This window comes from Aulonocara sp. 'chitande type north' Nkhata Bay, linkage group LG23 (genome assembly GCF_057382095.1).
Source record: "Aulonocara sp. 'chitande type north' Nkhata Bay isolate Kocher_YH1m ecotype deep benthic linkage group LG23, A_spYH_male_GT1.1, whole genome shotgun sequence".
NCBI classification, from domain to species: Eukaryota; Metazoa; Chordata; class Actinopteri; order Cichliformes; family Cichlidae; genus Aulonocara; species Aulonocara sp. 'chitande type north' Nkhata Bay.
The window spans coordinates 47,770,737-47,797,054 of record NC_141365.1 but is presented as its reverse complement, the minus strand read 5'-3'; the positions used below and the strand labels follow the sequence as shown (position 1 = coordinate 47,797,054).

The 26,318-nt window shown below is 45.3% G+C and overlaps 2 protein-coding genes across 2 annotated transcripts; one reads left to right on the top strand and one right to left on the bottom strand.

The window, feature by feature from the left end:
• Window positions 1-1,001: 1,001 nt before the first annotated feature.
• Window positions 1,002-19,384, bottom strand: LOC147302855 (protein NLRC3-like). The gene is made up of 4 exons (XM_086283604.1): window positions 19,111-19,384; window positions 14,346-16,116; window positions 14,093-14,266; window positions 1,002-1,197 (listed from the first exon to the last, which is right to left on the bottom strand). Exons 1-4 carry the CDS (start codon window positions 19,382-19,384, stop codon window positions 1,002-1,004), a joined length of 2,415 nt encoding a protein of 804 aa, XP_086139730.1.
• On the top strand, window positions 8,551-11,342 carry LOC147302856 (uncharacterized). Its single transcript, XM_086282130.1, has one exon. The coding sequence runs from the start codon at window positions 8,551-8,553 to the stop codon at window positions 10,543-10,545; it is 1,995 nt and encodes a 664-aa protein (XP_086138256.1). The 3' UTR covers window positions 10,546-11,342.
• Window positions 19,385-26,318: the final 6,934 nt, after the last annotated feature.

The following is a 26,318-nucleotide window of genomic DNA, read 5'->3' as shown; positions in this document are numbered from 1 at the left end:
GTGGATCGTTCACTCGACGGCACGTACACGGACACGCCGTCGGGGCTGAAAGTGGACAGCTCACAGATCCTGAAGCTGCAGGTTTCATCTGTCTCCAACCAAAACTGAGTGAAGCAGCAGCAAAAGAAGATCCAAACTCTGCTTCACGTTTGATAAATATGCTCATGAATTCTCTCTGACTTTGGCTGTTCCTGCCTGCACAGCTCTCTCTCTCTCAGTGTACTCCAAGAACAGCTTCAAACATCTGTTTCTGCATCATTCACTGTTTATTAGCCACCAGTCTGCTGTTGTGTTCAGTGCTGTCGGCCTCTGACAGTAAAGCCTCATTTCTGCTGTTCCATGGAAACTTTTTAAAATGATGACAGATTACAAACTCTCAGCTGTGTCTGTAATCAAACCTCTGTAACTTTGCTTCACTTCAGCAGCATCAGATCATGTTCACATGTTGCTTCATGGTTTGCTTCAGTTTTTGATCGACTGCAGAATATTTTGAAGGTTATCTGCTATAAAAAGCCAGAAGAGGAAAATCTGCTTCATGTGTTTCTGTTTGATCCTCAGTGACTTTGACACAAAGGCCTCTGCTGTGATGATCACACCTCTGATCAAGTCTCACAGTGTCACAACTGATAAATGATCAGAGTTAGAATATTTCTGACTGTCTGCTGTGTGCCGTGACCTTTGACCTGCTAAAGACAGTCAGCTGTGGATTATTCATTGTTGTGTCTGATACTTAGAACTGTGAGGAAGAAGCTACACAGTTAATCAGGGTCCCCTCTCTCTGAATCAGGAAAGGTGGGCAGGCCGCGTGTGGGCCGCGGGCCATACGTTGAGTATCACTGTTTGAAATGTGAACATTGTTCTGCTGCAGTCAATGGACTAAACCAGAGAAGAAGAAAACAGACTTTACCATGAAGATCCTCAGTGTGGATCAGTATAATATCAGCCTGATGTCTGCAGTTTAGTGTCAGCACAACTTTCACATCATATTCATCTCAGCACAACTAAAACATGCTGACTGACCTCAGAGTTTCAAGTTTACATCCTGGACTCTCCAGGAAACCACACAGATGCTTCACTCCTGGACCCTGCAGCTTGTAGTTGTTGTACAGGTCCAGCTCTCTCAGATTGGAGGGGTTGGACTTCAGTGCTGCTGCCAGATAATCACAGCTGATCTCTGACAAACCACAGCCCATCAATCTGTATAAAGAATGAAAGATGTAAGTTTATTAGACAAAGAGCTTGAAATCATTCAGTGTTTCATCATCTGTTCAGAGCTGAAGAAGGTTCAGAATGTAGAAGTTTAGAAAATGGAAACTCCAAACAGCTGAAGCCAACAGGAAGCAGCTTCAAACAAACACAACAAGAGAAAAAACTCTGAATGTTTCACATTAAAGTCGTACATTTCTCATAAAAACAGGACAAAGACTTGAAAAAGTCGTGTGTTTCCTTCCAGGAACCACATGGCTTCACTTTTAAAGGTGAAGTGTGACAGAAATGGACATATTGAAATCAATGATATCAAAGCTGGAATCAAATGAGTCCAAGTCTTCTGCTGATTCAGCATCACATTCATCTTTGCTCCTTGTTCTGCATCCCCACCATAAATATAAAGAGGCAAAACTCACATTTTCCAAAATCCTCTTTAAGCTTCGACAATAAAGGAAGATAGTTTTATACAAGTCTTTGTGGTTTTCTTGTCACCCAGATGCCCGAGTACTTAAACTTGTTATAGCTGGGTTTAAAAGGGGCTAAAATACACAAAACTCCACGGTTGTTGTACAGATAGACTTTGCCTCGCTCTTCCCAAAATTCACTTTATATCCAGAAATTGTCCCAAATTCCTTAAGTATGCATTAAGGTGACCTTGAGGCTCTTAAAGGCGCCTATAAATAAAACGTATTATTATTATTATTATTTTAAGTCTATCCAAAAGTTTGCGGAGGCTGTTCGATGGGTTGGAAATAAATAAAATCATGTTGTCGGCATAAAGAGAGACTTCATGTTCGATACCCCCTCGATGTTTTCCCTCAACACCAACACATTGTCTCAGAGCAACAGCTAGCGGTTCAATGGCAAAAAGGAGACAGAGGGCATCCCTGTCCTGGGGGGCAGATTATTGTTAGTCCGGACGGCTGTTAGAGGGGAGCAATACAATACTTTTATCCAAGATACAAAATTAAAGCCACATTTTTTAAGCGTATAAAAAAAAATCCCATCTCGCCCGATCCAACGCCTTTTCTGCGTCAAGCCAAATTACGGTTTCCAATGTATCACCTTTAACATGGGTATAAATGATATTTAATAGAGCTCTAATGTTCAAAAAAGAGTGCCTAATAAAGCCCGTCTGGTGAAATAATGGAGGACAAATACTTGTGTAAGCGACGGGCCAACACTTGAGCCAGGATCTTGGTGTCTGTGTTGAACAAAGATATTAAACGACATGAACGACAATCTAAATGGTCTTTTTCCTGTTTTACAATTAAACACATCACTGCTTGATGCATTGTTGGAGGCAACGACTGTGAGAGGAAGGATTCTTCAAAAGTTGATTTTAACAGTGAATTCAGTCGGTCAGAAAACTTTATGAAAAAATCAGATGGATACCCGTCGGGGCAGCAGATTTTCCAGACTGCATGCTCCGTACGGCCGTTTCAATTCCAACATTAGAGACAGGTTCCTCCAGACTAGCGATCGCATCTTCTCCCAAGGAGGGAATATCAAACACCTTATTGAAATCATTGTGGATCTCAAGGATAGTTTGGTTGTCTGTAGACCTTATTCCCTGGTCATTGTAGATCTCAAGGATAGTTGGTTAGCTGTTCTTAGTCGCAGCTGGTGAGCTGATAACTCGCCTGTTTTTTCTCCATGTTCATAAGCGTAGCTGCAACTTTGACTAATCTTGTTTTGTAGATATGAGATTGTATTCAGTTTGTCATTGTAACCGCTGTGTATATAATACAGGCTCAGGAGAGTGGCTGTACACAGCATGTAGTTTAGTGTCACGGTCGCAGTAGCTGACCGTATGGAGAGTGTGTGGAGGACTCAGGCGCAGACACTGGCGCAGACACTATGGACCCAGCAGCTTACAACCCTTCTGCGGAGCTAAAGGACGACATCATTTTCACTGTGGAGAATCTTCTCAGCCTATGGCTGGAACACCCCCCGGAAGAGCTTCGCCGCGCAGCGGAAGACCGGCTGCAACGGCTCTTTTCCGGCCTGCCATGGCTATTGGAATCGCTTCCCCCGACCATGCAGGCCTTTCTCCACCTCACACCACACCTTCTCTCCGCCACTACTACCTCGCAGCCTCACCTACCGGATGTAGTTTTGCCCGGCCCGTTGGAGCCGTCTGCGGGGAGGAAACGTCGATCGCGCCGTCGGCGCGCCACCCCACAGCCGGACGTTCGGACTTCTAAATCGCCGGCTGTGGTGAGTGAGGATTCCTTTCCGTTTTCAGACTGTTTGACTGTTCATTCAGGGGCGGTGTTCTGTGCGGCAGATGATATCGGGAACAGCATATCACCTGCTCAGCAGCCCCTCTCAGCTCAGTCTCCAGTGCCTGTTTCAGCTCAGTCTCCAGTGCCTGTTTCAGCTCAGTCTCCAGTGCCTGTTTCAGCTCACGCTCCAGTGCCTGTTTCAGCTCACACTCCAGTGCCTGTTTCAGTTCACGCTCCAGTGCCTCCAGGGTCACCTGTAGCTCAGGCCCCCGTAGCTCTAGTGCAACCTGTAGCTCAGGCCCCTGTAGCTCCAGTGCAACCTGTAGCTCAGGCCCCCGTAGCTCCAGTGCAACCTGTAGCGCAGGCCCCTGTAGCTCCAGTGCAACCTGTAGCTCAGGCCCCCGTAGCTCCAGTGTCACCGGTTTCGCACACTCACATAATGCAGGGAGACAGCCTAAGTTCCAGTCTGGGGCCTGTCCAGCCCTCGTCTCGTGTCTCCGCTGGAGGGTCCGAGGGACCGCTCCGGCCTTCGTCTCAAGTCTCCGCTGGAGGGTCCGAGGGACCGCTCCGGCCTTCGTCTCCTGTTTCCGCTGGAGGGTCCAAGGGACCGCTCCGGCCTTCGTCTTCTGTTTCCGCTGGAGGGTCCGAGGGACCGCTCTGGCCTTCGCTTCCTGCCTCGTCCGCTGGAGGGCCCGAGGAGCCCGTTCAGCCTCCTGTCTCCGCTGGAGGGCCCGAGGAGCCCGTTCAGCCACCTGTCTCCGCTGGAGGGCCCGAGGAGCCCGTTCAGCCTCCTGTCTCCGCTGGAGGGCCCGAGGAGCCCGTTCAACCACCTGTCTCCGCTGGAGGGCCCGAGGAGCCCGTCCGGCCTCAAGCCACGTCAGCTGGAGGGCCCGAGGAGCCCGTCCGGCCTCAAGCCACGTCAGCTGGAGGGCCTGAGGAGCCCGTCCGGCCGCCTTCTGCTCCTGCTTCGCCTGGTCCAGCTTCGGCTTCTGCTTCTGCTTCGCCGTCGCCTGGTCCAGCCTCAGCCTTAGCTCCTGTTTCGCCGTCGCCTGGTCCAGTCTCTGCCTCAGCTGCTGCTTCGTCGTCGCCTGGTCCAGCTTCATCCGAGTCTTCGTCCTCGTCTGGTCCGGCCTCCGCCTCTGCCACGCCTGGTCCAGCTTCTGCCTGTGCTTCGCCCGGTCCGGCTTCAGCCTGTGCTTCGCCCGGTCCGGCTCCAGCCTGTGCTTCGCCTGGTCCAGCCTCTTCCGGGTCTTCGTCTTCGCCTGGTCCGGCTCCGTCGTCTGTGGCTGCCACGCCACCGTCTGGTCCAGCCTCGTCTGGTCCTGCCTCGTCTGGTCCGTCTGGTCCTGCCCCGTCTGGTCCGTCTGGTCCTGCCTCGTCTGGTCCTGTGCCCACCGGGCCTCGGCCAGTGCGCTTGACACTGGAGCGCCGCCGCTGCCTTCCGCGCGGCCGGCCTCCTGAACTGCTCCATCGTCTCCTTCGTCGCCGCCGCTGCCTTCCGCGCGGCGGGCCTCCTGAACTGCTCCGTCGTGTCCTTCGTCGCCGCCGCTGCCTTCCGCGCGGCCGGCCTCCTGAACTGCTCCGTCGTCTCCTTCGTCGCCGCCGTTGCCTTCCGCGCCGTCGGCCCCCTGAACTGCTCCGTCGTCTCCTTCGTCGCCGCCGTTGCCTTCCGCACGGCCGGCGTCCCGGACTGTTTCCACGTCGTCGCCGTTGCCGTCCGCACGGTCGGCCCCCTGGCCGGCCCCCTGAACTCTTCTGTTTTGGACTCCTGTGCTGTCGGCCCCCTGGCCGGCCCCCTGAACTCTTCTGTTTTGGCCTCCTGTGCTGTCGGCCCCCTGAATTGTTCTTTTTTGGGGCTCGTGTTTTGTTTTGGGGCTTTCTTGTGCTTCGGTGTTTTTGTCTCTCCGTGTATATTTCTCCGGATCTCCCCGCATCTTCGTTCTGGTTTGTCTTGTTAGTTCTACCCAGTTTAGGTTTTCCTGTTTCACGGTACCCACGCCATTGCTGTTTGTATTTTCGGTTGTTAAATAAACACTCATCTGCACCAGAGCTGCCGCATTTTGGGTCCTATCTCGTATTCCACACGGCTTGCCCCGGCAAACCGTGACAGAAGAGGTGTTCGGTGAAGCCCATCTGGTGACTAATTCTGGGCTGTGGAGAGGATTTAAATGGAAGGTGGTCATGAGATATTTTAGAACCCCAGAGATAATTGCCAAAATGAAGCCTACAAATCCTGACACCTGCTGGCGAAATTGTGGTACTTCTTTAGGAACCCACTCACATATATTCTGGTCATGCCCAAAAATCTGCTCACTTTGGAATGACATATTTAAAGTTCTCAGTACAGTTTTCCAACAACCATTAACAAAAGACCAACAGTTAGCCATTTTAGGAGTCTTACCAAAGGGTTTTGCGGGAAACAATAAAAAGTATCTCTTAAGAATCTTGCTTACAGCAGCACTAAAGTGTATCACTATTAAATGGCTGAATCTTGACCCACCTTCATATAATATGTGGATTGATAAAGCAAGAGAAATTTACCAGATGGAGGAAACAACATCTGCTCTGCAGATTCAGAGAGAATTGTTTACTGAGCGTTGGCGACCCATACATGCTTTACTGTTTCAATAATTTAGCATAGGTCTGTTTCGTTTTGTCCATTTACGGCTAAGTTTGTCACATGTTATTTAATATTACATAAAGTTTTTGTTTTCTTTTCTTTTTGTTATGTTGTTGTCTGTTTGTTTGCTTGCTTGGGTTTTGTTTTGTGCTTCCTAATTGCAGTTCTTATTTTAATCTACATTTCTGCATTGCAGTTCCTGTAACTCAAGGCCAATATCTGACAACCTACAGACCTTCAATCTGTATAAAGAATGAAAGATGTAAGTTTATTAGACAAAGTGCTTGAAATCATTCAGTGTTTCATCATCTGTTCAGAGCTGAAGAAGGTTCAGAATGTAGAAGTTTAGAAAATGGAAACTCCAAACAGCTGAAGCCAACAGGAAGCAGCTTCAAACAAACACAACAAGAGAAAAAACTCTGAATGTTTCACATTAAAGTCGTACATTTCTCATAAAAACAGGACAAAGACTTGAAAAAGTCGTGTTTTTCCTTCCAGGAACCACATGGCTTCACTTTTAAAGGTGAAGTGTGACAGAAATGGACATATTTGAAGTCCAACACCTTTTTCCAGTCACATTATTAAAGCCGACAAACTACAAGCTCATTTTCATTCCAACAAGTCATCTTCTGACCTGGACTAACAACACTGGTCTCTATGTGCAGCTGGCTGTGAGACCAGTGCTCAGGGAGCGTCTACAAAGTGCAACACTGAAAGAACATCACACACTCATTTGCTTCCAGCACTTTCACACAAACATCTACTGTCATTATTGTCACCAAACTCTGTGGATCCTTTATTGCAAATTCAAATGGGATCAAATGGTCAGACAAAAGAGGGTTATGAGGAAATATGATGAAATGTTGTGTATTAGCAGCAAGTTATTGAATCATTTTCCTCAGAAACCAAACAAAATGATTGACAAACATGTTTTTACAAACTCAGTGTTGGACTTGGATCAGGAGGATAAGCTGATGTTTAAAGGCATTCGAGTCTCGCTGTATGAGAGTCCAGTTCTTACTCAATATTTATGGATATAAATATCCTTCTAAACGTCAGTAAGACAAAGGAGCTGATAGTGGACTTCAGCACTAAGCAGGAGAGGAACTACCAGACCCCCGTCATCAACGAGTGCCCAGTGGAGAGAGTGGACAGCTTCAAATACCTCGGAGTTCACATCACGCAGGACCTGTCATGGTCCTGTCACATCAACTCCGTGGTGAAAAAGGCCCGTCAGCGTCTCTACCACCTCAGACGCTTGAGAGACTTCCAACTGCCCTCCAAGGTGCTCAGGAACTTTTACTCGTGCACCATAGAGAGCATCCTGACGGGAAACATCTTAACCTGGTTCGGGAACAGCACCATGCAGGACAGACGAGCTCTACAGAGGGTTGTGCGATCAGCTGAGCGCACCATCCGCTCCAAGCTCCCTGACCTGCACTCAATCTACAGCAGGCGGTGCTGGACCAAGGCCAGGAAGATCGTGAAGGACCTCAGCCATCCCAACAACGGACTGTTCTCTCTGTTGAGGTCAGGAAAGCGATTCCGCTCCCTGAAGACCAACACAGAGAGACTGAGGAGGAGCTTCTTCCCGCAGGCGATACGGTCTCTCAATCACACCACCACACAGTACTGACCCACACATATAGTTCTTACACACACACTGGTCATTCTGGACATTGTTTTCACTTCATCACTTAAATCACTGCTGCTGTTATTGTGTATTGTTATGACCCAGTGATGTGTTTGTTGGTGTTGTGCCTCCCACCGGAGGATGGTGGCGGTATTTTCCCTTTTTTCTCTCCTAGGAGGTGGACACCTGGGCGTGGCTGCTAGGTATCTGGGTGGAGTCTCTACACACCTTCCGACTGGATAATTGATGGACCACCTCCAGTACTTAACGTCCGGATGACAGTCACCTGGGAGTGCTGTTTGGAACCCCGTTGACTCGGTCACAGAGTTGTGTGTTGTGTCATTGTAGTGCAGGCTGGAGTATTCACGTGTACCTCTAGCCTTGCCATGTAAATAATTGTAAATAAGTTAACCAGTGGCGGTCACTTTTTTTGTTCCTTTGTTGTATAACTTTCACTGTCGCAGCCTAGTAGGCGTGAGAAGCCGTTTTCTTTTGTTGAACAAGTTTTCTCCTGTTTTTCGTTAGATAGTTAGGTAAGTGACTTGTCTTTTGTTTTGGCTTCTTTTTATTTTGGTGTAGGGAAGACTAGGGATTGTTTTATAGGGAGTTTTGTTTATTGTTTTGGCATTGCTCACTGCTGATGAAAATAAATGGCTGCTTAAATACTTAAAAAAGGTGTCGTTGTTGGGGTTTGTGCGTGGGTGGGAAGTGAGTGGGGCAACTATTTGTTACGTTTATTTACTTGCCGGGACCAGAACGTAACATATTGGGGGCTCGTCTCTTTTGTGTTCTTTTTGTGGCTTGTTTTCTTGGTTGGCGGTTTTTTCTTGTGTGGGGGGGGTGTGTGTGTGTGTGTTAGGATGGAGTTTAAGTTGGAGGACTTCACTCTGAGCCCGTCTGCGGAGAAGTTGGACAGGTGTAAAAAGGCTGACCTCTTGCTTGTGGCTGAATTCTTTGATGTGACTGTGCCGTTGACTGCGAAGAAGAAAGAGCTTAGGGAGCTCCTGTGTGTCCAGTTGACGGACAGGGGGTTGTTTGGTGAGCCGGGTCCTGCAGGGGGGGTTGAGCTGGGGGCTGTTGCTGGTGTTTCTGCCCCACTGAAAAATCTCCCTTTTCCACCTAGCCCTTCTGTGGAGGAGCTGCGGTTAACGCTGCGCATTAAGGAGGTGGAGCTAAAGAAACAGCAGTTGGAGGTGGACGCTATGCACTTGAGGATCAGGGCTCTGGAGGTAGAGAGGGGAGCCTCTGTGTCTGCCAGCCCTCCTGTACCTCGGTTAGCCCCGCAGTCACCATCCCCGCAGGTACCCTCCCCGGAGTCATCATCCCCGCAGGTACCCTCCCCGGAGTCATCATCCCCGCAGTCGCCATCTCCGCAGCCACCGGCCCCGATGCCAGGTGGTGGCTTTGATGTGAGTAAACACATCAAAATGGTGCCGGCGTTTCGGGAAACTGAGGTGGATTCGTATTTCACAGTGTTTGAACGTATCGCAGGTGCGCTGCACTGGCCAAAGGATGTGTGGTCTCTTTTACTCCAATGTAGATTGGTGGGGAAAGCTCAAGAGGTATGCACCGCTCTTTCTCTGGAGGACAGTTTTGACTATGATACGGTGAAGGCTGCTGTCCTGCGCGCTTACGAGCTTGTGCCAGAGGCTTACAGGCAGAGATTTAGGGATGGGAAAAAATCCGCCAACCAGACCTATGTGGAGTTTGCCAGAGAAAAGAAAACTCTGTTTGATAAGTGGTGTCATGCTACAGAAGTAAAAACCTTGGAAGACCTGCGTGAGTTGGTGACGTTAGAAGAGTTTAAAAATCAACTACCAGACACTGTGGTAACCTACTTAAACGAACAGAAGGTTACGACTCTCGCCGCTGCTGCTATACGGGCTGATGAGTTTGTGTTGACACATAAAGTGGTGTTTTCGGCTCCTGCTCACAGTTTTCCGTCTTCCGGTGGCCCGCCCCGATGGTCTCCAAGGGGCACCCGCCGTGCCATCCCCTCATCCGTTGAGAACCGCGTGTGTTTTTTTTGCCATGAGCAGGGACACCTTATTGCGGTTTGCCCTGCTCTGAAGAGAAAAGAAATGACCAGGGAGGGTACATCTCCTTCCCCAATAAACCTTCTACAGACAAACTCTCCTACTTGGGGGGAGGTGATGGCACCCGAAAATGATAAAGTAGATAAGGAGTTTAAGCCGTTTGTGTCAAACGGTTTTGTTTCCTTGATAGGAGAAGATCGGCGGACTCCTGTCAGTATTTTGCGAGACACTGGTGCGAAACAGTCGCTCATTCGTGAGGGGGTCTTACCGTTTTCAGCTCAATCCTGTTGTGGGGCGGATGTGTTAGCCTGGGGAGTTAGGATGTGTGTAATACGGGTTCCTTTACACTTGGTGCAGCTTTCGTCTCAGTTTTTGTCTGGTGAGGTTAAGCTTGGGGTGCGACCCCAGTTACCGGTTGCAGGTATTGACATCATCTTGGGAAACGATCTAGCTGGCGGCACAGTTTTTCCGTCGCCAGAAGTAGTCGATATACCACTTACAGATAACAGTGGTTTCGATCGTGCCACATCAAAGGCTGTTCAAACCGTCAGTGTAAAGACATTTAGGCAGAGGAGAGGTGCGAGTGGATCCCAGCAACAGCAGCAGCAGAATAGGAGGCAGCCCAGGGGGACGAGAAGAACAAATATTCAAACCACAAGGGTCGCTGAAGCCACCATGCAATCAGACCCAAGTAGATTCACTTTTCAGGACAGTCAGCAGCAAAATGCTGAAACCAGGCCACCTGCTAGAAAAAGACAAGGATTCAGAGGTGGACGCCAGTGTTTTGGGGGCGGGTGCAGTGCTCGTGCAGGAGGATGAAAATGGCATTGACCACCCAGTCTGTTTCTTTTCTAGAACATTTCTAAAACAGCAACCAGCGCCTCATGCGTTGGTCCTTACTCCTACAGGATTTCAACATTGAGATCCGATATATAAGAGCTTAGAGAATGTTATGGCTGATGCCCTCTCTAGGTCGTAAATCAAACATCTTTGTGTGGGGTTGGATGTTTGATTTTTTTTTGGGTGGGGGAAACTGTTATGACCCAGTGATGTGTTTGTTGGTGTTGTGCCTCCCACCGGAGGATGGTGGCGGTATTTTCCCTTTTTTCTCTCCTAGGAGGTGGACACCTGGGCGTGGCTGCTAGGTATCTGGGTGGAGTCTCTACACACCTTCCGACTGGATAATTGATGGACCACCTCCAGTACTTAACGTCCGGATGACAGTCACCTGGGAGTGCTGTTTGGAACCCCGTTGACTCGGTCACAGAGTTGTGTGTTGTGTCATTGTAGTGCAGGCTGGAGTATTCACGTGTACCTCTAGCCTTGCCATGTAAATAATTGTAAATAAGTTAACCAGTGGCGGTCACTTTTTTTGTTCCTTTGTTGTATAACTTTCACTGTCGCAGCCTAGTAGGCGTGAGAAGCCGTTTTCTTTTGTTGAACAAGTTTTCTCCTGTTTTTCGTTAGATAGTTAGGTAAGTGACTTGTCTTTTGTTTTGGCTTCTTTTTATTTTGGTGTAGGGAAGACTAGGGATTGTTTTATAGGGAGTTTTGTTTATTGTTTTGGCATTGCTCACTGCTGATGAAAATAAATGGCTGCTTAAATACTTAAAAAAGGTGTCGTTGTTGGGGTTTGTGCGTGGGTGGGAAGTGAGTGGGGCAACTATTTGTTACGTTTATTTACTTGCCGGGACCAGAACGTAACAGTATATATTTATTTATACTTCTTGTGTATTTTGTTCATACATTCTTATATAGTTCTATATTGTGTATTTTGTTGTACAGTTATTTTATTTTCAATTTAATTTATATATTTTATCTTATTCTTTCCCAGTGTGTTGTACAGTTATTTCATTTTTAACCTTAATTTATATTTTATTCCTTCCTAGTTAAATTTACCCTTTTTAATTTTTCATATTTATTTCCTATCTTATTCATAGCCTTTTCCTTTTTTGTTTTCTTTAGGTCACGAGCAGTTGTCAAAGCATTTCACTACATATCGTACTGTGTATGACTGTGTACGTGACAAATAAAAATTTGAATTTGAAATTTGAATTTGGATGATGTTCTTTCAGTGTTGCACTTTGTAGACGCTCCCTGAGCCTCACAGCCAGCTGCACATGGACCAGCTGACATTACCCAGCATTAGAGGCGGCTGTAAAAAATTCATGTTCCCATTTAAATGGTTTTAATTTGAATAAAACGATGTTGATTCATTCAATCCTGAATCGATGTTTAATATAAATGTATTTTGCCAGAATCTCAGGTTAAAGCTCACAAACTATTTCAACAAGCAGCAAACAGCTAAAACAGTAAATGAGAGCAGCTAAACACACAAAGATGGAAACACAGAGCGTGGATCGTTCACTCCACGGCACGTACACGGACACGCCGTCGGGGCTGAAAGTGGACAGCTCACAGATCCTGAAGCTGCAGGTTTCATCTGTCTCCAACCAAAACTGAGTGAAGCAGCAGCAAAAGAAGATCCAAACTCTGCTTCACGTTTGATCAATATGCTCATGAATTCTCTCTGACTTTGGCTGTTCCTGCCTGCACAGCTCTCTCTCTCTCAGTGTACTCCAAGAACAGCTTCAAACATCTGTTTCTGCATCATTCACTGTTTATTAGCCACCAGTCTGCTGTTGTGTTCAGTGCTGTCGGCCTCTGACAGTAAAGCCTCATTTCTGCTGTTCCATGGAAACTTTTTAAAATGATGACAGATTACAAACTCTCAGCTGTGTCTGTAATCAAACCTCTGTAACTTTGCTTCACTTCAGCAGCATCAGCTCATGTTCACATGTTGATTCATGGTTTTCATGGTTGATTCTCATTTTTTCAAAAATGACCTCTGACAGGAAAGTCTCATTTCTGCTGCTCAACACTGAAGAAATGTAAACTTTTCAAAATGATGACAAATTGGAAAACACCTAAACCCAGGAGATGTAACCCTTCTCTCTGGGGCGGAGGCAAGCGGACCACCTCTTTGATTAGAGCTGTGTCTCTAATCAAAGCAGAGATGGAACGATGCCACTTTTTATGTCCGATATCGATATGAATCCAATATAGTCAATTTTATAATCAAACGTTTCTTTTAATATCTTGCTGCATTTTGTATAAGTTCGTACTCAAGTTTAAAAAATCTAAACACTAAAGCTGTTCTGTTATACCTGTCTGCAAAAACACACTGCAGCCAAAACATTAGACAATACTGATCTTTGTATTTAAACTTTTTTCAGAACTTTAAATCTAAGTATCTAAAGTAATATTCAAAAGTCATTTAAATCAGTCTGATGCAGACTTCAAAAACTCTTTGGTTGTGACTAAAAGAAGTGCAACATCAGCACCAAATAATGTTTCTATTGAACAACTAACACAAACAGCTTGTAGAATGGAGCCTTTTCTACTCACAGCTGAACAGAAACAACATCCAGAGTGGAAAACAGTGCAAATAACTGCAAACAGGCTTCATGACACTCATGTTTGATCAGATTCACTCCCTGCTCTCACACAGCAACTCCAGACCTACATTCATCTTTTCCCTCTGAACCCCCCAAACATACAAACCCTGAGCCACCACCATTGCCCTTTCACTGACTGCCCCACTCCACCATTTGACCCTTAGAACTGAAGACGCTTCTCTCATAAGAGGTGAAACATCTTCAAGGAAGTCCAGACGCTTTTCTTTCCAAGCTTCTTAGACTACGATGACCTGGATGTCTGAGAACCTTCACAGACTGATTTTACAAGAACAACTTGTGTCAAAAATCCCTGGCAGTGCCTCTCTGTCACACACACAAATCACTACAGTTACAAATTTAATAACTTAAAAAGTAAAAAGACCACTTTTGAGCCGTGTCTTTTTGGCCGTAAAGAATACCAAAAGAACCGAAATTTAATAACATTAAAACCAAACAATAAATGAGCAAAGTAGTGCATGATAAATATAGACAAATACAAAGTGCAATATAGAAACACTGGGTAAAAAGAAATGAACAATTAAAAAGGAGGATAAAAGATGTGAGCAGTAGTTAAACAGTAGAAATAAATATATAATAAACAAACAAAAATAGATAATAAATGAAAGCCAGGTCAGAAAGGTGAGTTTGGCTTTAAAAGCATGAAAACACACTGCTGTCTTCAGGAAGGCTGCTCCAGTAACAGAAAGTCATCTACATGTGGGTTTAGTTCTGACTTTAGGGACAAGTAAAAAAATAAAATAAAATAAAAACATCTGTCCAGACAACCTGACAGTCAAAAATATAAACTCAGGAACTTAAAAGGAAAATTGTGATAACTTTGAACGTCCGCATCAAGATAAACTTACAGATTTAAGAGTCAAAAAGTGTCAAAAAGTCTGTATCCTTACCCGAGAGTTTCAAGTTTACAGTCAGGACTCTTTAGTCCAACACACAGCAAATCCAATCCTGAATCCTGCAGCTTGTTCGAGCTCAGGTCCAGCTCTCTCAGATGATTGGATGGGGAGCTGAGAATTTCAGACAAAGCTTCAAAGCTTCTTTTTGAGAGTTTACAATCTCTCAGCCTGAGGAAGAATAACAATGGAGACATATTCTTTTATTCATCTAGCATTATTAAACATATTTGTTCATAGATTCACTTACAGCACTTTCTTGGATGCTTTGACCACTGGCAGCAGCTTCAAAAATGCCTTCTCTGAACGGGAGTATTTCTCCAGGTCGAACTCATCCAGATCTGATGACAGTAAGATGAAGACCAGAGCCGACCACTGAGCAGGAGACAGTTGATCTGTGGAGAGACGTCCTGATCTCAGGGACTGTTGGATCTCCTCCACTAGAGAACGATCATCCAGTTCATTCAGACAGTGGAACAGGTTGATGCTTTTCTCTGCAGACAGTTTCCCACTGAGCTTCTTCTTGATGTAGTGAACTGTTTCCTGATTGGTCTGTGAGCTACTTCCTGTCTGTGTCAGCATGCATAGGAGATCCTGATTGGTCTGCAGTGAAAGACCCAGGAGGAAGCGGAGGAACAAGTCCAGGTGTCCATTTGGACTCTCTAAGGCTTTGTCCACAGCACTCTGGTAGAAGTCTTTTACAGTAAGTGTTTTCTGGAAGATTTTAAAGCGAGGAGATTGTTTCTTAAGCAGGTTGACTCCAGAGTTGATGAAGGTCAGATAGACATGAAGAGCAGCAAAGAACTCCTGAATGCTCAGATGGATGAAACAGTAAACAACGTTGTTGAACATGTGACACTCATCAGCTTTAAAGATCTGTGTGAACACTCCTGAGTACACTGAGGCTGCTCTGATATCGATGCCACACTCTTTCAGGTCTGATTCATAGAAGATCAGGTTTCCTTTCTGCAGCTGATCAAAGGCCAGTTTTCCCAGAGACTCAATGATCTTCCTGCATGACTCTGTCTCAGCTCCTCCATCATACTTGATGTCCTTCGTTTTTAGGTGAAATAGCACAAGGCGTAGGTAGAGCTCTGTGAGAGTCTTAGGCAGATCTTTGCTCTCTTTGTTCTTCATGACAAACTCCAGAACTATAGCAGTGATCCAGCAGAAGACTGGGATGTAGCACATGATGTGGAGGCTTCGTGATGTCTTGATGTGGGAGATGATGCTGCTGGCCTGCTCCTCATCTCCGAATCTCTTCCTGAAGTACTCCTCCTTCTGTGGGTCAGTGAACCCTCTGACCTCTGTCACCATGTCAACAATGTCACGAAGGATCTTATTGGCTGCCGTGGGTCGTGTGGTTATCCAGAGGCGAGCAGAGGGAAGCAGTTCCCCCCTGATGAGGTTTATCAGCAGCACATCCACTGAGGTGGACTTTCTAGGGTCAGTCAGGATTGTAGTTTTGTGGAAGTCCAGAGGAGGTCGACACTCATCCAGACCATCAAAGATGAACACAACCTGGAAGTCTTCAAAGCTGCAGATTCCTGCTTCTTTGGTTTCAGTAAAGAAGTGATGAACAAGTTCCACCAAGCTGAACTTTTCCTCTTTCAGCAGATTCAGCTTTCTGAAAGTGAATGGAAACATGAACTGGATGTCCTGGTTGGCTTTGCCTTCAGCCCAGTCCAGAGTGAACTTCTGTGTTAGGACTGTTTTCCCAATGCCAGCCACTCCCATTGTCAGCACTGTTCTGATTGGTTTATCTCTTCCAGGTGGGAGTTTAAAGATGTCTTCTTGTCTGATGGTTGTTTCTGGTCTGTCTGGTTTCCTGGATGCTGTTTCAATCTGTCTGACCTCATGTTCATCATTGACCTCTGCAGTCCCTCCCCCTGTGATGTAGAGCTCTGTGTAGATCTGACTCAGGAGGGTCGGGTTTTCTGTTGTAGAAATCCCCTCGAGCACACACTGGAACTTCTGCTTCAGGTCTGACTTGAGTTTGAGCTGACACTCAGTGAGAATCTCTGCATGAATAAACAGCAAATGACACAAATGAGAAAACTGCATTCTGGTTACTGTGGTTATGTGTTCAGTTCACTGGACTCTTGGTGTCATGATCCGGGTGAGTCTGAGTAACTTTCCACAGCATCAGCTCTCCTCCCCTGGGTGGAGCCCTCCTCACTCCTCCATGCTCCTCACCTGTTGCCAATTACTCCGGCAGTATTTATGAGCAGCACTCACAATGAACCTTCTCCAGATTGTGTGCTTACCACAGTCAGTTCTCTGCCTCACATTTTGTCTTGTGCTCCTCAGCTTGTTTCGCGTAACCCTCTTTTCCTGTTCCCTAGTCGGCACCTGGATACATCTTCCAACTCTCGCCATAAGTCACGCCTCAGGATTCTGGCCTGCCACTGCTGGGAAAACTCACTCTTGCAAACTGCCATCCTCACCTGCCTGCCTCCCTGTGCACCCACATCTCACTCTGTACCCAGATTTAATTCATCTCCTCCTCCAGCTGATCTCCACCTGCAGCCACGTAACACCTCTTAGTTTTTAAATCTTGGACTCATTCACTACACTGTGGACCACTCTGATTATTATCTCCTTTGTTCCAGTGATCGTGGATAGTTTCTATTCGCCCGATTCTGCCCCTGTTGTTCCTTTGACCTGCCTCAGCTTATGTTCTGGCCTCAGCTCTGCACTTCTCATAATACCTCGCTTGCTGTTGAATTTAGCCGTGATTCAGCTTTCTCCGTCGAGAAATCTAGTAAAATACATTTATTTTAAATGTCACTTTTTTGGTTCTGTGCTTGACTCCATTCCTTTTCATGAGCCATTGAGCCCTGATACTTGGGTTATAACTGAGGGCAGGTTTTATAGAGACACATTTGATTTAATTGTGTTTATTTATACAGCACCAAATCAATACTAGCAACATTTCACATATTACATAAACAACACTATGGAGCCAGTAATGAATAAATATGTAGAATAAATGAAAGAATTTCAAGTAAAAAAGTTTTTTTTAAATTCCTCCAAATAACAACAACAGTCACCCCAATGTGCTTTATATTGTAAGGTAAAGAACTTACAATAATACAACAGAAAAAAAACCCAACTATCTTTTTGGGTCCTGAAAACTGAAGGCTCTGCCTCCCATTCTACTTTTAAATACTCTGTGAACAACAAGTAGGCCTGCAGAGCGAGAGCGAAGTGCTCTAATAGGGGGATATGGTACTACAAGGTCATTAAGATAAGATGGGGCCTGATTATTTAAGACCTTGTATGTGAGGAGCAGGATTTTGAATTCAATTCTGGATTTAACAGGAAGCCAATGAAGGGAAGCCAAAACAGGAGAAATATGCTCTCTCTTTCTAGTCCCTGTCAGGACTCTTGCTGCAGCATTTTGGATTAACTGAAGGCTTTTCAGTGAGTTTTTTGGACTTCCTGATAATAATGAATTACAGTAGTCCAGCCTGGAAGTAATAAATGCATGAACTAGTTTTTCAGCGTCACTCTGAGACAGGATATTTCTAACTTTAGAGATGTTGCACAAATGGAAGAAAGCAGTCTTACATATTTGTTTAATATGTGCGTTGAAGGACATGTCCTGGTCAAAAATGACTCCAAGGTTCCTCACAGCGTTACTGGAGGCCAAGGTAATGCCATCCAGAGTAAGAATCTGCTTAGATACCATATTTCTAAGATTTTCAGGGCCGAGTACAATAACCTCAGTTTGATGTGAATTAAGAAGCAGAAAGTTAGCGGCCATCCAGGTCTTTATGTCTTTAAGACATTCCTGCAGTTTAACTAATTGGTGTGTGTTATCTGGCTTCATGGACAGATAGAGCTGGGTGTCATCTGCATAGCAGTGTAAATGTATGCTATGTTTTCTAATGATGCTGCCTAAGGGAAGCTTGGTAACGGGAGCGTTGCCAGCAGAAGGCTGAAGTGGAATCTCCCAGAAAGCTGCAGAAGAAAAAACGTGAGCTGAAATGGTGGATTTCAGTCAAACAAGGAGAACTGTGGCTTTCCTCAAACTTTTGACCAATCACCTTAGTGTCCTGTTTATCAACCATAATAAAAAGCATTTACTGTCTGGGCATTTTTTTGTTTGGGTCTCCAAACAGCAGAAAGAAATGGCAGCCATTTTTTTTAACTTTACCTTCAACTAGTAAATAGATTTAAGAAAAAGCACTTTGTGTCATGGTCCCTGTGCCCCGCTGGTCGATCCTCTATTGTGCAATATGTTTGTGGTTTGTTTGCTCTCTCTCACTCTCTCTCTCGCCGCGGCGACGCTCATTGCGGGCTCCCGCTGCTGGCCCACACACCTGCTCATCACCGCACCGGCCGCTGATCCCAGCTGATTACTGCACTACTTAGATGGCGAGTCTGCACTAGTCTTCGCTGGATCGTTGAGCTATCAGTATCGTTTTTTTGGAACCCGATTCTGAGAGGAGTGATTGAGGAGGAACATTTGTACAGAAAGTGTGGAGCACCCTTCTCCCAACCCTGTTTCCCACGGACCCTGGCGACCCGGACCCGTTTCCCCTGCACGTTGTATGTAGCCACTTGGTGAATGTGTTCACTGTAAATAAACGCACTGTTCTTCGCTTAAAGGAATACCCTGGCCTGCGCCTGAGTCTCTTTCGGAAACCCTATCACTTTGATCATATTTGTGACGTGTCCCAAACTGTTGTTGTCGCCTCATTTATGTTGATAAAACAGCTCTAAAACCAATCTGACAATATAAATCTGTAAAATGGGCTGAAAACCTGCTGCTGCTCCCATTTTAATCAAACCAACCCAAAGAGCAGATATTCATGTGTACACAGGAGGTTATTTGTGCAGATACATAAAACACATATAAACTGTAGGCTTTCTGCAGTCTCTCACTCCTGAAAGTGTTGGCAAGTGTTTTGGATTTATTATTTATATGGATGCTTATGGCACCTGTGTAATGTTAACTAATGTTTTTATTGTTTAAGTGTTTTTTGTTTAGTCATTCCCTGACTTACCTTTGGGTTCTGGGATGGTTTTATTTAAATTCTCCAACAGATCATTCCTGTTTAACCTCCCCAAAAGATTTTTAGTGACTTCAAAAGTGTTGATAGCGTAGGTATCAAACATCAGATCCACTATGTCCGTCCTCTCTGCATTCTCCAGTTCACTCTCTGGGATTGCTGGTAAACCTTCTACAGACCCATTCTTCAGATGCCACGTGATTTTTTCAAAGTCATCACGTCCCAAATTCTCCAAAGTCCCCAGAAGGATTTCTTTAGGTGTCGTCATCTTTTACCCTGTAAGGACCCGATAAACAAAGACTGTAACAACAGCTGGAGAGGTAATTGTCTGATTTATCGGAATTTAACTTGATTCTAACAGCAGTTCATCACTACCACCAATAAATTTCTAAGGCTCAGAATGCAACAAAATTGCACATGAAGAAGCACATAGAGAAGTATCCAAGTAACACTTTGCTACAATATAAAACAAACTATTATAAATAAAGAAAATATATAAACTAAATATATACACTACCCGTCAAACGTTTTAGAACAGCCCAATTTTTCCAGTGTTTTTGTCACGGTTTGCGAGCCGTGTGTAAATTATTAAAGGACCCTTTATGCAGGCAGCTCAGATGCAAGTGAGTTTATTCATCACATGGTGATACAAACAGAAATGGCGAAGGTGAGCATGGAAACTAAGCAAAAACCTAAAAACTAATAGTACACGAATATGAAGAAGTACACGAAGGGAAGACGAAAACACAGAACACAAGGGGTGGGAGCAAAGCACCACAACACATCACTATATAGACAGTTACACAGAGGGAGACACAGAAGGCAACAACACAGGGTGGAACAAATGGACAGAGAAGACTAAACACAGAACAGAGTGCACAGAGAAACAAGGGGGGCAGGGAATCAAAACCTAGGAAGCATAGAATAACTCACAAACTAAACTGGCATAACACAAAAATCACAAAGAACTGAAACCACTAGATCAGGAGACCCAGGACCCTGACAGATACGCAGACAAACCAGCAACTAACAGAGGCAAACACAAGGTTTAAATACACAGAGGGATAACGAGGGAATAAGACACAGAAGGAAGACACATCTGGGAGTGATTGACAAGACGAGACAGAGGAAACGCAAACTAAACACACTGACATGAGACACGGACCTTCACAACAAAGCAGGAAATACATAGACTGAACTTAGAGGTACAACAAAACACAGAACCAAAACGTAAGAATAAACAAAGATACATCATGAAATCAAAGATTAACAATACAAAACAGAAAACACTGAGTCACAGACCAAGGATCGTGACAGTTTTATTGAAAATATCCTTTTTATTTCTCATTGCACTCTGAAATGAAAGCATAGTACAAATAAGCAGTTGGAGTTAAAAATAAATCATGAAACACATTTATAGACCAAAGTTTATTCTAAACGTTTGACTGAACACACCCGTGGCTTCTGTCTACAATAGAAATCAAATATTCTCCCATATCTGTAGCAGATGTTCCCGTAAACGTGGACCTTGTAATAATAATAATAATAATAATAATAACAACTTTATTTATAAAGCGCTTTCAAACAAAGTGCTGTACAACTAAAGAGATAAATAAAATAAAAGCGATACATAGCAATACAGGTAAAAGACACAATACAAGTTAAAAACAATAAAAATGTAAAAACTAAAAGCCATAGAATTAAGACATGTAGGATTGGGTGAACAAATGTGTCTTCAACTTGGTTTTAAAAACCTCCACAGAGCAGCCTGCCGAATATCTTGTGGGAGGTTGTTCCGCAGAAACGGGGCATGAAAAGAAAAAGCTCTCCAATTGTCTTTTTTCTGGCTCGAAGAACTTTTAGAAGACCAGAGTCCTGAGATCGGAGAGCACGAGATGGAACATAAAGGTGTAAAAGGTCGGAGAGGTATGAAGGTGCCAATCCGTTTAAAGCCTTGTAGGTGAGCAGCAGGACCTTAAAATCTGCTCGAACCTGACAAGGTAGCCAGTGAAGACATCTCAGAACAGGGGTAATGTGCTCAAATTTCCCAGTTCTTGTTAAAATGCGAGCAGCTGCATTTTGCACCAACGCCAGAATCTCAGGTTAAACCTCACAAAACTTTAACAACCACCAAACAGCTAAAACAGTAAATGAGAGCAGGAACACGGATTCTGCACAAAGACGTAAACACAAAGCTCGGAGCCACCGACGCATCAGAATCAGTGAGATGTCGCCTTTCTCACCCGATGGCACGGACTGTCGGGCTGAAAGCCGACAGCTCGCTGATTCTGATGTTTCGGCGGCTCCGAGCTTTGTGTTTACGTCCTTTTTACGCTGATTCTAAAGCTGTTAGTTTTATCTCTCCATCCATCCATCCATCTTCATCCGCTTTATCCGAGGCCGGGTCGCGGGGGCAGCAGCCTAAGCAAAGAGGCCCAGACCTCCCTCTCCCCAGCCACCTCCTCCAGCTTATCCGGGGGAACACCAAGGCGTTCCCAGGCCAGCCGAGAGATATAATCTCTCCAGCGTGTCCTGGGTCTGCCCCGGGGCCTCCTCCCGGTGGGACATGCCTGGAACACCTCACCCAGGAGGCGCCCAGGGGGCATCCTTGTCAGATGCCCGAACCACCTCAGCTGGCTCCTTTCGATGTGAAGCAGCAGCGGCTCTACTCTGAGCCCCTCCCGGATGGCCGAACTTCTCACCCTATCTCTAAGGGAGAGGCCAGCCACCCTTCGGAGGAAGCTCATTTCTGCCGCTTGTATCCGCGATCTCGTTCTTTCGGTCACTACCCACAGCTCGTGGCCATAGGTGAGGGTAGGGACGTAGATTGACCGGTAAATTGAGAGCTTCGCTTTTACGCTCAGCTCCCTCTTCACCACGACGGACCGGTGCAGCGTCTGCATTACTGCAGCCGCAGCCCCAATCCGTCTGTCGATCTCCGGGTCCCTTCTCCCATCACTCGCGAACAAGACCCCGAGATACTTGAACTCCTCCACTTGGGGCAGGAACTCATCCCCGACCCGGAGTGGGCACTCCACCCTTTTCCGGCTGAGAACCATGGCCTCAGATTTGGAGGTGCTGATCCTCATTCCCGCTGCTTCACACTCGGCTGCGAACCGTTCCAGTGCGAGCTGGAGGCCCTCACCCGATGAAGCCAACAGAACCACATCATCCGCAAAAAGCAGAGATGAGATTCTGAGGCCACCAAAGCGAAAGCCCTCCGCCACTTGGCTGCGCCTAGAAATCCTGTCCATAAAAATTATGAACAGAACCGGAGACAAAGGGCAGCCCTGGCGGAGCCCATCACCCACCGGGAACGAGTCCGACTTATTGCCGGCAATGCGAACCAAGCTCTTACAACGGTTGTATAGGGATCGAATGGCCCGTAGCAATGGGCCAGACACCCCATACTCCCGCAACACCTCCCACAGGACACCCCGAGGGACACGGTCGAATGCCTTCTCCAAGTCCACAAAACACATGTAGACTGGTTGGGCAAACTCCCATGCACCCTCAAGTATCCTGGAGAGGATAAAGAGCTGGTCCAGTGTTCCGCGACCAGGACGAAAACCGCATTGTTCCTCCTGTATCCGAGGTTCGACTAGCGGACGAACTCTCCTTTCCAGCACCCTGGCATAGACTTTCCCAGGGAGGCTGAGGAGTGTGATCCCCCTGAAGTTGGAACACACCCTCCGGTCCCCCTTCTTAAAGATGGGGACCACCACCCCGGTCTGCCAGTCCACAGGTACTGCCCCTGATCTCCACGCAACATTGCAGAGACGTGTCAACCAGGACAGCCCTACAACGTCCAGAGTCTTCAGGAACTCGGGGCGGACCTCATCAACACCAGGGGCTCTGCCACCAAGGAGTTGTTTAACTGCCTCAGTGACCTCGCCCCCGGAAATTGGCGGGTCATTCCCCTCATCCCCAGACTCTGCTTCCTCCTCGGAAGACGTGTCAGTGGGATTAAGGAGGTCCTCGAAGTATTCCTTCCACCGCCTGACAATTTTCTCAGTCGACGTCAGCAGCGCTCCGCCAGTAGTAGCTGCGTAGTTATGGAAGCTATCCATTAGCACGTTGCTGGGCGTATCACTCTCCTCGTTAGCATTCTCAGGCGCTATCTTAGACTTGGAACTTTCCAGTCCCCTTTTCGCTCCTTTCTGATTCGGCATTCTGCTGCTTCTTGCCCTACAATTGCTGTATCTTCTCTTATTTAGTGAATTGTTAGTGTTAGCAGCATAAAGTTGAGGTTTTACCGTTGTTCACGAACTTTCTGTGCAGAACTCGGTAGAGAGCGTCTACTCACTCCGCCATCTTGGCACCCCCCCGATCGGGTAGTGACAGTGTCCAAATTCATCGGCTGCATCCTCCTGAGGACCCGGCCTTCGCGGCGTACGTAAGCTGGGTCCTCAGAAGGTTGGATATGCTGGAAGTAAATGGCTGGGGAAATTGGACGGTCTAGCCTTCTGATTAGCGTCACCGCTGTCTCGGTGGAGTTTAATAAACTCGGCTGTCTGCTCCTTGCTATCTAAAATATAACAGGACACTGGAGTAAATTCTCGACCGTCTCATACTTCTGTTTAATCAGTTTTCTGTTTGATGTTTATTCAGCTGTGTAAAAACCAAGGAGGAACCCACCCGGGGGATTAATAAAGTTTTATTTTATCTAATCTAATCTAATAACTTTAATCTCAGCCAAACCGATTTACTCACGAACAAACAAAACACTGAAAAAAGCCAAACAATAACATTTTTAGGTTGTCTAAGTGACTTATATATCACGTTTAACCTGAGTAGCGAAAGTCCGCGGTGATCTGAAAATGATGTGCCGGGAGTTGTGCCGTTCTCGGTGGCTTCAGTGACCCTCGAGCTCCCGGCTGGCTATAGTGCTGGTGGGTAGCAGACGTCTCAAAAAAACGTCGAAGCACTTTTGCAAATATGCGGTATCTTGATAAACCGAGCAGATATTTGATGTTTACATAGCTACTTTCTCGCCTGAAAATATGTTAAAAGTTTATTTTGTGACCCAGAAAGATTAGTATGAGTAATTTTAAAACTTAGTAGCGGCCGCCAAATTGAGGAACTGGATTTGGTGGTCATGAAAATGGCATTAAACAAGTCCCCAGGGACAGATGGACTCACTACTAATTTTTATCAATTCTTCTGGAAGGACCTAAGAACTTTATTGTTTGATGCATTAAAGGAATCGATAGAGAAAAAAGAACTGATGCCAAGCATGAAACAAGGGTTGATAACCCTGATTCCTAAATCAGGTAAGGATAAAAGAATTTTAGACAATTTAAGACCCATCACCTTACTAAACACTGACTATAAGATCCTGTCTGGAGCTGTAGCTGAGAGGCTAAAGAAAGGCATCTCAAACATTATCAGTGAAACACAATCAGGTTTTTTGAAAGGAAGACTAATTCATAACAATATTAGGCTGGTTTTGGACCTCCTTGAGTACAGTGAATTAATCCAAGAGAGAGGATACATCCTGTTCTTGGATTTTTACAAAGCATTTGACTCAGTTGAACATACGTTCATATTAAAAACTCTGCAGTCTTTTGGTTTTGGAGAGGAATTTATCAATGTTATAGAGATGCTATATAATGACATTAACAGCTCTGTTTTGCTAGAACATGGTACATGTTCAAGGTTTGAGGTTAATAGAGGGATAAGGCAGGGATGTAGCAGCTCACCACTTCTGTTCATCATGGTTGCTGAGCTGTTGTCTATTTTGATTATAAACAGTCACATTGAGGGGTTAACTGTGATGGGTGAACAGATAATAGTCAGCTCGCAGATGATACCACCCTGTTTCTAAAAAATGAGGACCAGATTCCTTTAGCCTTACAGGCGATCAACCACTTCTCCAAAGCTTCTGGCCTACAGCTGAATATTAATAAATGCGAAATTCTAGCTCTGCATGAGTGTCCCCTGCAAGCAATAGATAATATACAGATCAAAAAAGAGGTGAAGTATCTGGGCATTGTAATTTGCAAGGATAAGACATCAACTGAAAATAAGAATATCTGTACCAATATAGAAAAGTGTAAGTCTATTTTAAACAGGTGGCTGCAAAGGGACATAACTCTGTTTGGGAGAATCTTGCTAACCAAAATGGACAGTCTGTCCAGACTAATCTATCCAGCCTTTTCTCTGCCCACATCTCCAAAACTAATTAAATCTATAAATAATCTTAATTTTAGGTTCATATGGAGGAACAAATGTCATTCTATAAAGAAAAATGATATGATTAAGAATTATGAAGAGGGTGGGGCTAATGCCATTGACTTTGATGTTATGAATGGTGTACTAAAACTGAAATGGTTAAGATCTTTCATTAGGAACAAAAATTCCTTTTGGAACATTATTCCCAGTGTGATTTTTGGCAAAATGGGTGGAATAGACTTTTTGTTACGTTGTGACTTTGATTGCAGTTCGTTACCTGTTAAACTCTCAGCTTTCCATCAGCAGGTCCTTCTCTACTGGAAATTAATCTACAAACATAACTTTACTCCTCACAATACCCCTATATGGAACAACAGGTATATCCGTTTGTGTAGGAAATCTGTGTACATGGATGAATGGAGATCTAAAGGGATTTGGGCTGTAGCTCATTTTATGGATGATAATGGGGTCTTATTAAAACATGATACGTTTTGTGAGAAATTTGATGTAAGATGTACTGCTAAGAGATATAAATCCCTAGTGAAAGCCATCCCAGTCCCTTTGAGATCAATGATAAAAGAAGATATTGTGCACTCTAAAATTTCTCCTGGACTGAGGCAGCTCTGCATAGCTGGAGCTGAATTTGGTGACAGCAGGTTTACAAACAAAGTGATCAGGAATATTTTAATAAACTAAATTTGCCCTAATCCGGTTAAAAGAAATTATATTCTTAAAGAATTTGAGACCATGGAGGTTAAGGCGATAAGAAAAAAGTATACAGTGGGGCAAAAAAGTATTTAGTCAGCCACCGATTGTGCAAGTTCCCCAACTTAAAATGATGACAGAGGTCAGTAATTTGCACCAGAGGTACACGTCAACTGTGAGAGACAGAATGTGAAAAAAAAATCCATGAATTCACATGGAAGGATTTGTAAAGAATTTATCCGTAAATCAGGGTGGCAAATAAGTATTTGGTCACCTCAAACATGGAAAATCTCTGGCTCTCACAGACCTGTAACGTCTTCTGT